This window comes from Zootoca vivipara, chromosome 11, assembly GCF_963506605.1.
Source record: "Zootoca vivipara chromosome 11, rZooViv1.1, whole genome shotgun sequence".
Classification (NCBI taxonomy): Eukaryota; Metazoa; Chordata; class Lepidosauria; order Squamata; family Lacertidae; genus Zootoca; species Zootoca vivipara.
The window spans coordinates 63,921,960-63,932,037 of record NC_083286.1 but is presented as its reverse complement, the minus strand read 5'-3'; the positions used below and the strand labels follow the sequence as shown (position 1 = coordinate 63,932,037).

The 10,078-nt window shown below is 50.5% G+C and overlaps 1 protein-coding gene across 3 annotated transcripts; it reads right to left on the bottom strand.

Moving 5' to 3' along the window:
- Positions 1–972: 972 nt before the first annotated feature.
- LOC118077175 (avidin) lies at positions 973–4,727 on the bottom strand. 3 transcript variants are annotated; one of them, XM_060280438.1, is made up of 4 exons: positions 4,476–4,699; positions 3,203–3,434; positions 2,118–2,238; positions 973–1,661 (listed from the first exon to the last, which is right to left on the bottom strand). In XM_060280438.1, the coding sequence occupies exons 1-4, from the start codon at positions 4,605–4,607 to the stop codon at positions 1,628–1,630; spliced, it is 519 nt and encodes a 172-aa protein (XP_060136421.1). In that variant the 5' UTR covers positions 4,608–4,699; the 3' UTR covers positions 973–1,627. The 3 variants fall into 3 exon arrangements, with proteins under 3 accessions (XP_060136421.1, XP_060136423.1, XP_060136422.1); XM_060280440.1 differs by lacking the exon at positions 4,476–4,699 and adding an exon at positions 4,216–4,355; XM_060280439.1 differs by lacking the exon at positions 973–1,661 and having other exon boundaries at positions 2,114–2,238; positions 4,476–4,727.
- Between the last annotated feature and the right edge of the window lie 5,351 nt (positions 4,728–10,078).

Here is a 10,078-nt window from a genome sequence, read left to right as displayed (position 1 = left end):
CGTCCGAGCCATAGAGGCTAGTGGCGCGGAGAACCACAGCGCCGGGCGCTGGAAGGGCGCCAAGTGAGCACAGGGTTCCTGCAATCTGGCCAGGACTGCGCTCCTTCTCCGAGGACTCCGCGCTGCGCCTCCTTCTCGTTTCCCCAGCGCTGGGTCCTGCTCAGTCGAGCTTCGTCACCAGCGCGTGCACAGCGCCCAAGCAGCTCTTGCTGGTCCCGCGGTGCGCGCGCTGGTGGCGAAGCTTGACTGAGCGGAACCCAGTGCTGGCGAAACAAGAAGGCGCAGCGCGGAGTCCTCGGAGGTGGCCTCCTGCTGCTGCCGCGGTCCGCTTGGAGGGACCTTAGCGCCAGGGCGCTGGGTGGGCTTAAGACGGTCCTCTTGATGTGCTGCTTGGGTACCTCCCCCTTTGTCTGTAACAGACAAAAGGCTGGAGGGAAGTGTCAGAAAATAAGAAATGAAAGAAAAATAAGGAATGTGGGCCAGGACTTATGTGCAGACCTAGAAAAGATCAGGCCAGAACACAAGCAGGCCTGTTCCATTGCTGGTGCCTTATTGGAGAATGGCAGTCAATTTGGAAGAGTCCTCTAGTCTAAACCCCTGCAAATCTCAACTAAAGTCATCCAACCTCTGCTTAAAAACCTCCAAAGGAGTCTACCACAGGGGTCAGCAAACTTTTTCAGCAGGGGGCCGGTCCACTGTCTCTCAGACCTTGTGGGGGGGGCCAGACTATATTTTGAAGAAAAAAAATGAATGAATTCCTATGCCCCACAAATAACCCAGAGATGCATTTTAAATAAAAGAACACATTCTACTCATGTAAAAACATGCTGATTCACGGACCGTCCGTGGGCCGGATTTAGAAGGCGATTGGGCCGCATCCAGCCCCCGGGCCTTAGTTTGGGGGGCCCCTGGTCTACCACCTCTCAACAGTCTGTTCCACTGTCTCTTGCTGTCAAAGAATTATTCCTGATATTTATTTTTTAAATGCTTTTATTAATTTTGCATATAAAAAGACAATCGGCAACAACAGTCCAAAATCTAAATCAAAATGCAGAATAAAATATGCATAGAGATTAAAAGAAAAGAAAAAGAAGAAAGAAAAAGAAAACACTATTTGTTCAATACCATCATTTAAGGAGTACAAACTGCAATTTTAATATTCTATACATACAATTCCTAGAAAGATGTTGCCTTCATATTTGTACTTTTCATCTCTCTTTATCTTTACAGTTACATTCTTTCTGATTCTCTAAACTGGTTTGGGTCCCTGATGTGTTTTTTGACTTCCCTCTAACTGATGTTTAGTTGGCATCTCCTTCCTTGTAACTTGCCTTCTTCCTTTCAGCTTGTAGCCTCCAGAGCAGCAGAAAACAAGCTCACTCCATCTTTCTTCCATGGGACAGCCAGGTCATGGAAGGCAGCTATCCTGTGGTGCAGCTTGATTTTCCCAGGCACTCTTTCGTCACTTGCTGGGGAGGGAGGACGGGGGCCGGTCAGAGCCAGAATGTATGTTTGCGGAAGAAGGAATTGATATAAATTGTCTAATCAGAAGGGAAAGGGAAGCCCCCTTCCTGCAGGTGCTCCATGGCAGAGCAGCAGCAGCAGCAAGGGAGTCTCTCGGATCCTGTTATGCTGCCCGTGTGAAGACATTCCTGCCAACCCTGCAAGGAAACAGAGTGAGTAAGTAAGGGTGAGGCTCTTCCTTGTGCTTGCCCTGCTCTGAATAGGGCTGATGTCATGCATTGCCACCAGGAACCCTCCTTGGTCCTTGGGGGTGTCACCTGCCCCAGGGGCATTTCCCAAAGCCCTCCCATGGCGGCCGTGGGTGGGGGCTTCCTCTGGCTGCCTGCGGGCATAAAGTGATGTCCCCCAAGGAAGCACCAGGGCAGCACCCCCCTCCTGCAAGCCCCATGGCAGGAGTTTTGGCACCTCTGCTGGTTCTTCTTATCCCCTGGAGGGGTGGCAGAGAGAGGGGGGAACTGGGTCAGGTGCCACTCCAGCCGAGTGTGTTGTGGAAAGGCACCTGAAAGGAGCCCCAGGCGCAGGATGGCTACGGCTTGGTGGCAGGCGGGAGAACCCCAGAGAAGGCCCGTCGAGATCGGCTCTTTTCCACTTACCGAGTGGCCTCCCAGTCCTCGCCATGGGATTCCACCTTCTGCCGCAGAAGCCAGGTTGTCTCCAGGGTCTCCTTCCCTTCGGCATCCACAAAGCGCTGCCCCGCAAATGCAGCGATGGAGTCTGGGGGGACAGAGAGGGGCAAAGCTACAGGTCAGAGGTTCTCTTCCCTGCCCCAAACTTTTGCTGTGGGAGGGGAGTGATGGCCTGGGAACAGGGAGGCCAGGCCGAGTTGCCTTGGGGAGGTCAAGCTCTCCGCCGCCCCTTTGGGCCCCCCCCCCGCCTGCCTGCCTGCCTCCAGTGAAGTCCCACAGACTTCGCTGCAGCTCCTGTGGAATAATCAGATCCAAAACATGACCTATCCATTAACAAGTTTTAAACTTTTAAAAATATGTTAGCTTTAATTGTTGTGGCCCACCTTGGGATCTTAAGGGCAAAGGGCAGGTAATAAATCAGAATAACAACCAAGACAAAAATGCTGAAGCGAAAGTTCTCGCACCATCATCCTCTGGATTTGCAGTCCACCATTCCACCAAGGAGCTGAAGGTGGTGGCAGGATGAAGGACTGTGGCTCAGCAGAGGCCATCTGCATGGCATGTAGAAGGCCCCAGACTCAACCCCCAGCAGGATCTCCCGGTGGGGATGGGGCAGACTCTAGAACCCTGGAGAGGTGTTGCTGCCAGTCAGTGTGGACAATACTGAGCTAGATGGACCAGGGCTCTGACTCCCGATCTACTTCTCAAACCTTCATTGGCATATATGCAGGATTCTAGTAGGTTCAGCGCAATAAAGTCACCTTCCTCTGTTCCAGAAATTATTATTGCTATAATCATTTATTCAATTTATACACAGCCCTTTATCTAAAGATTTCCATGGAAAGTACAGCATTAAGGACTTAATTTATACAGCGTAATAATGAAAACAAGAAGATGCCTGAGTGATGCAAACAAGGGCAGGATCTAAATTATCAGCCTGTGAGATAAAGGAAACCCCCTGATCAACTATAGAGCTGCTGGAGCTGCCCCCCCCCCCAGTCCTACATCTCAGCGGCCCCAGCCCACCCTGGAAAGCGGGGAGGGGTCCCTACCTGAAAAGGACCAGTTGACCAGGAAGCCAAAGGTGTACTCCTCCTCGGCCCCCTTCGGGTCGTGCTGGGCGCCCACGAGGGGAGACACCTGGATGGGCTTCTGGGCGGCGGAGACGGCCGTCAGGTAGGAGCCCGTGAACTGGCCGGAGTCGTCGGGAGGGTTGAGGACCATCTTGGAGCCCAGCTCGTTGACCCACGTGCCGGCCAGGGAGCTCTGGGCAGGCGAGGCGGGCTGAGGAGGGATGGAAAGAGGAGGGTCAGCGGGGGGGGGGGAGACTTCCCGGAACCCCCCAGACCTTCTTCTCGGGATGGTGGACTAGACGGCCGCGAGCAGTTAGGGGCCCTGGCCCAAGAAACGAAGGGGCTCGAGGCTGGTTTGGGGGGCCCAGCCCTCAGGCCCCGATCCCTCACTTCTGGCCCCGACGGGGTGGGTGGAAACTTTCGTGGCTGAGGGCTGCAGGCGAAGCGGGCGCGTATCACCGCCTCGGACGGATCTCCGTCTCTCTCGGGGCAGCCCGGCGGGGGCCAGGGCTCGCTTTCTCGTCCCAGAAGGGACAGCCCCGGCCGGGTGCGCAAGGAGGGGGCACCCGGGCGCTGCTGGCTCCGCCCTGCTCGGCGGCGTCGAAGCAGCGCCACAACCCGGCCCGCCCCCTTCCTCCCCAAAAGAGGGGGAGAAGGGGGCCGCCACGGGCTTGAGGGTCTTTAAAAGAGGAGCCACCCGACATGTTCCTGGTGGAGGCGGCGGCAGAGCTGCCCCTGAGTCTGGGCTCCCTGCCCGGTGCCTGGAGGGGGCTGCCGCCGCGACGTCCTGCAGCCTCCCTGCCAAAAACACCCGTCCGGAGCCCCCGAGAGGCAGTGGGTGGCCAGTTCCTCCCCCCCCCCAATCCCGCAGCAGCAGGAGACCAATGGGTTCCCAGCCCAGGCTCTTCTTTCTCCCGCAAGGGCAACCGAGCCGCGCAACCGCCCCTCTCTCCGCTCCTGCGCTTCCCCAGTAACAGGAACTCAAGAGACACCTGCCGCCTCCCGGAGCGGGCGGAGCGTCCAGTGTCCTCACGGCTAGCCGCAAGTAGCCCTTTCCGAGGTGGCCCGACGGCTGCCCGCTGCGCCCCCTTCTGCTTCTCGGCACGGCCCAGCCAGCGGGCAGTGTGTGTTGCTGCTGAATGTTTTGCGGGGAGAAGGAAGGTCGGAGGTGGCGCAGAAGCGCCTTATCCGCCTCTCCCCTCCCAGGGAGTCTACCTTGCGGCGGTAGACGCTCCGCCCCATCCAGCCTCACCTTAAACCGCTTCTCCGCCGCCTCAACGACGGGCAGGACTGGCGAATCCGAGCGGGAAGAGGTGAAGCCGGCCGTCGCGCCGGCGGCCAAGAGCAGCGCCAGGGCGGGCGCGCGGACCACTTTGCTCCACATCTTGCTGCCGAAGGGCTCGGAGTCCGGCGAGCTCCTGCCGCCCTCATATAGTCTCCGGCTGTGCCCCCCTCCCACTTCCCGGTGCTTTCTGAGAAACCAGCTGATTTGCCTTTCCCCCGCAAAACCGAAAGTTGTTTGCGCATGGTTTCCCTTTCACTTCTCCAAAAATACCGGCGTCTTTCCGGTCAAGGCCGGCTCAGTGCTCTCTCGCTCACCCGGCGTCCCTTCCCTAAGGGGCGGGGGCGAGGCGACTGGAGGGGAGAATCTGTGGGCGGAGAAGGAGGCGCAGGGTGAAGAACCTCGGTCTTCAGAGGCCCCACCCGGAAGGGATGCTGGGCATCATTGCAGAACCTCTGCCCAGTGGCCGTAACCCACCATGGAAGTAGCCCAGAGCCATGAGAACAGAAGGAGATCCTGCCCGATGAGGCCAAAGAGGACCTTCTCCTTCAGCCTCTGTTCTCAAGGTGGCCCACCTCTGGGAAGCCCACAAGCAGGATCTAGCCACCTGAGCCCTCTGCCTTCCTGCCAGTTCCAGCAACTGGGATTCAGAAGCATCAGGGTCTCTAACAGAGAAGGCACAGGCCTCAAGCTTCCTTCTCCTCCCGCTCCTCGTTGTTGTTTAGTCGTTTAGTCGTTTAGTCGTGTCCGACTCTTCGTGACCCCATGGACCAGAGCACGCCAGGCACTCCTGTCTTCCACTGCCTCCCGCAGTTTGGTCAAACTCATGTTCGTAGCTTCAAGAACACTGTCCAACCATCTTGTCCTCTGTCGTCCCCTTCTCCTAGTGCCCTCAATCTTTCCCAACATCAGGGTCTTTTCCAAGGATTCTTCTCTTCTCATGAGGTGGCCAAAGTATTGGAGCCTCAGCTTCACGATCTGTCCTTCCAGGGAGCACTCAGGGCTGATTTCCTTAAGAATGGATAGGTTTGATCTTCTTGCAGTCCATGGGACTCTCAAGAGTCTCCTCCAGCACCATAATTCAAAAGCATCAATTCTTCGGAGATCAGCCTTCCGCTCCTCAGAGATCCTTTAACTGGTGCTATTGCTCCACCTCTGGGCCGCTGACAATGAGGTTCCTTGTACAGTACACAGATACACTTGGAGACACAGCTCAGCCTCCACATTGACCAGGATCATTCTCAAGACTCAGCTTCTCTTCCTCTTCAGAAAAGCATGAACAAAACTAATTTATACCTTCCCTATTTTGGGTTATGACCAAATATGGCACACCTTCCTGTCAAAGAATATCCTAAAGAAGGCTTCTTTTGGAGAAGAGAAGCAGGCATGCCTGGAGATTTCAATAGAAATAGTTCAATAGAAATAGATTAATACTGATTAATCTTTAACCCAGATAGCTGTTTAGCTAAATCAACAGGAGAGCCAGGGAAAAGCACAATCAATACTGGAGTTTGTGTCCATGTTCTAGTCATTAGGACAGATCTGAGAGCAAGGGCAATGGCTTAAGTCACTTTTTCTTCTCTTCTTTCAGAGTCCCCTGACCTTATGAACCTGACACAGGTGGGCACACAAATTACACAAATTGACTGAAGCCCACTTAGCTTTAACACCGGCCTGTTAAGAAGCTTTAGCAATTGCTTCTGCTACTTGCCAACTTCATCCCATTCAGGCTGTTCTAGCAGAAAATATGAAAAAAGTATTTACTAATAATTCAGGTGAGACATGTCAACATTAGGACATTCTAGCCAGTCGTTTGGACTTGACACCAAATCAGTGGCCAACCCACCATCCTCCCCAAGCTGGAACTCACAGCAATTATATGCACCCAGAGCAATTGACATTGGGCTGGGTGTTCATCAGTATGCGGATGATACCCAGCTCTACTTCTCTTTCAAATCAGAACCGGTGAAGGTCCTGTGTGAGTGCCTGGAGGTGGTTGGAGGATAGATGGCGGCTAACAGATTGAGGTTGAATCCTGACAAGACAGAAGTACTGTTTGTGGGGGACAAGGGGCGGGCAGGTATGGAGGGCTCCCTGGTCCTGAATGGGGTAACTGTACCCCTGAAAGACCAGGTGTGCAGCCTGGGAGCCATTTTGGACTCACAGCTGTCCATGGAGGCGCAGGTCAATTCTGTGTCCAGGGCAGCTGTCCAGGGTACACAGGCTGAGACCCTAGCTGCCTGCAGACTGTCTCGCCAGAGTGGTGCATGCTCTAGTTATCTCCCGCTTGGGCTACTGCAATGCGCTCTACGTGGGGCTACCTTTGAAGGTGACCTGGAAACTACAACTAATCCAGAATGTGACAGCTAGACTGGTGACTGGGAGCGGCTGCCGAGACCACAGAACACCGGTCTTGAAAGATCTACATTGGCTCCCAGTACGTTTCCGAGCACAATTAAAGTGTTGGTGCTGACCTTTTGTGGGATGGAACACTGGGGCAGACAAGTCACAACAGTTCCTAGAGTGTCCACTAACAGGAACTCACCTGGAGGGACATCTGACTACAGGTCAGTTCCTGTTCCCTCAGACATGCAAATGAGTTGGATTAGATAAGCCCTAGCCTGCAATCACTCTCTCTCTTAGCTACTTCCTCCCTCGATGAGGACACATCTCCAGAGAATCTCCAGTTAGCATGGTTCTCACTCTAGGCCTGCAGCCAAGAGTGAGACCAAATGGAGTCTTACTTTACTAAGTAGTCTCTAGATATATATATACTTGTAACTTTTCTAAGCAAGCCTGCCTTTCTGAGATTATGCTGTAACTCAGGATGAAACTGTAAGTAAACTCTATCTTATTTTATAAACACTGTGTTGTGTATTTCTTTTAAGAGGGACAAAGGGGACCTTTGCCAGGAAGTGTAATATTGAACTATAAAGTGTAATATTGTTATAGAGATTCTAGCGAATCTAACGCACATGCTTTGCTGCGCACAAAAGGGGAATGTCACTCTGCTGATATTGGAAGCTTGCTAACACAAGCTTGGATAGGATCTATCAAATAATATATCCTAATCCACATCCCTAACATTCCCATAAAGGGTTATTACGGCCCAGGACTGCGTATTTTTGTGTATTTTTGAAGGATTGCTTTGGATTGTGATTTTGAACTGAGTAGGATTTTTTCAGTTAGAACTTCCTGGTAAGCACATGGTCTATTGTTCTCCAGTGTGCCTAGGGGATTAGCTACCCCTCCCCTCCCTCAGAGTTTACAGCACTGAGAACTCAGAGGCAGTGAAGATTATTTTGCATTTTGAGATATTTTTAGAGATTTTGATTTTGGAATTTTTGGCAAATTTTTGAATTTTGAGAAATTTTTAGAAGTTTGAGATTCCAAGATGGCTTTTGCAGATTTTGATAGTGGAGTTAACCTAGGATTCATGGCTCTAGATGATGACAATTATGTATTTTGGAAACAACGCCTGATAGCATTTTTAGATGCAAGGAATGTTTTGCATGCCATTGAAAATCCTATGCCTACTGGCACAACAGCAGAGGATTTAGCCAAGATAGCAACTTGGAAACGCATGAACAGCGAGGCCAGATACATAATTTTGAGTGGACTTCGCAACAGGCATCTAACATCAGTTAATAGCAAAGATGATGCAGCTAAAATCTTAAAAGATATTGAGCGCAGGTATGGAGCATCTACTAAGAACTCCTACAGGAATTTGATGAGCAAATTAACTGCGCTGAGGATGAATTCAAGAGAAGAATTCACTGACCATATCAGCAAATTTAGTGAAATTGTTCAGAGGATTGATCTTACTACTAAAGCCCTTGATGAAGAAACAAAGGTTTCATTTTTGATAGCATCTCTAGGACCAAGCTTCAGTTCATTCAAGAGTTGCATGGATCACAAAAAGGACCTGACTTTTGAAGAACTGATTGATCATTTGAGAGAGGAATGCAGAGATTACCTTGATTCTTCAGAAAGGAATACAGGGAGAAAGGACACTAATTATGCTTCCAAGCATTTTCAAAGGTCCAGACAAACGCCAAAGGAAATAATTTGCTTTAACTGCAATTTAAAAGGGCACATGGCGAAGGAATGCCGGGCACCTAGGAATAAATCCCGCCCCTTTCCACCAAAAGGCGAAAAGAAGGGGGGTCGTGGGCGTGCAATGATATTGCAAGAAAGAAATGTAGCTTTCCAGAGCTGTGAAGGAAAGCGCAATAAGTGGCTTCTGGACAGTGCAGCAAGCAGCCACTTCTGTTATAAAAGGGAATATTTCAATGAAATAGACAATAATAAACAGTCTGAGATTGAAATTGCTGATGGAAATGTTATAAAGTCAATAGGTGCAGGATCTTTGAACTTGAATTTCAAAGTGAACAATGAGTCTTTTGATACTACAGTGAGTAATGTTAAGTATGCACCAAAGCTGAACTGTAATCTAATAAGTGTGTCTAGCTTGGACAAGAAAGGTTTTGAAATTATATTTAAAAATGGACAATGCAATGTGATAAAAGATGGTGAAGTGTTTATTCAAGCCAAACTAATCAATGATGTGTATGAGATTGATATTTCAGAGAATGAGTCTGCAAGGGTTGCACAACCCAGCAGAAAGGATCAACCAGATCTGGAACTCTGGCACAAAAGACTTGGACACAGGGATACCAACCTTATCCTGAAAATGCAGAAGGAAAATCTGGTAAAAGGTCTACAGGTAAAGAATTGCAGTACACCAATGCCAAACTGTACAACTTGCATAACTGAAAAGGCAGTCAAGCCTTCCTTCCCACGTTGTACAGAGAAGAGAAGCACAAAAGTCATGGACACTGTTCATACTGACCTATGTGGTCCGCTGAATGTACCTTCCCTAGGAAACAATAAGTACATTCTGATATTTATAGATGACTTCTCAAGATATTGTGTTGGATATTTTCTAGAAGAAAAGAGTCAGACACCGGAATTGTTCAAACTGTACTTAAACATGGTGAAGAACAAATTCCAGAGAGCTCCTTCCACCTTAATTTCGGATAATGGTGGAGAGTTTTGCTCACGGCAGATGAAGGCCATCATGGCACAAGAAGGCATAGCACATGTAACTACAGTTGCTTACACGCCTCAACAGAACTCCATTGCTGAGAGAAAGTTTAGGTCTATTATGGAGATGACAAGGTGCATGTTAAAAGAGGCCAACTTGTCACAGAAGCTATGGGGTGAAGCGGCGAATACGGCGATTTATTTGCAAAACAGATTGCCTACAAAGGGTGCAGAACGCACACCATTTGAACTTTGGCACGGGAGAGTCCCAAGTCTGCAGCACATACGTGTGTTTGGAAGTGTCTGTTATTACCACGTGCCCAAAGAGCGCAGACACAAGCTTGACTCCAGAGCAAAAGCAGGTATCCTGGTTGGATATGCTCCTGGAGGAAAGGGATATAGAGTTCTAGATCCAAAGAGTGGCAGAGTAGACCCATACCATGTGGTTCATTTTGATGAACTAGGAAAGTTTGATACAAAGAACACTGTTATTGACTGTTCTAGAGAGTCACCAGATGAAGAGTTTA

What these genes read in the sequence shown, in the direction of transcription:
- LOC118077175 (XM_060280438.1), bottom strand. Translation starts at nt 4,607, where the DNA reads ATGTGGAGCAAAGTGGTCCGCGCGCCCGCCCTGGCGCTGCTCTTGGCC. An exon ending in CGGCGGAGAAGCGGTTTAAG is followed by an intron (nt 3,435 to 4,475) that starts GTGAGGCTGGAT and finishes ATCCCTCCTCAG; the next exon opens with CCCGCCTCGCCTGCCCAGAG. An exon ending in GAGGACTGGGAGGCCACTCG is followed by an intron (nt 1,662 to 2,117) that starts GTAAGTGGAAAA and finishes GTTTCCTTGCAG; the next exon opens with GGTTGGCAGGAATGTCTTCA.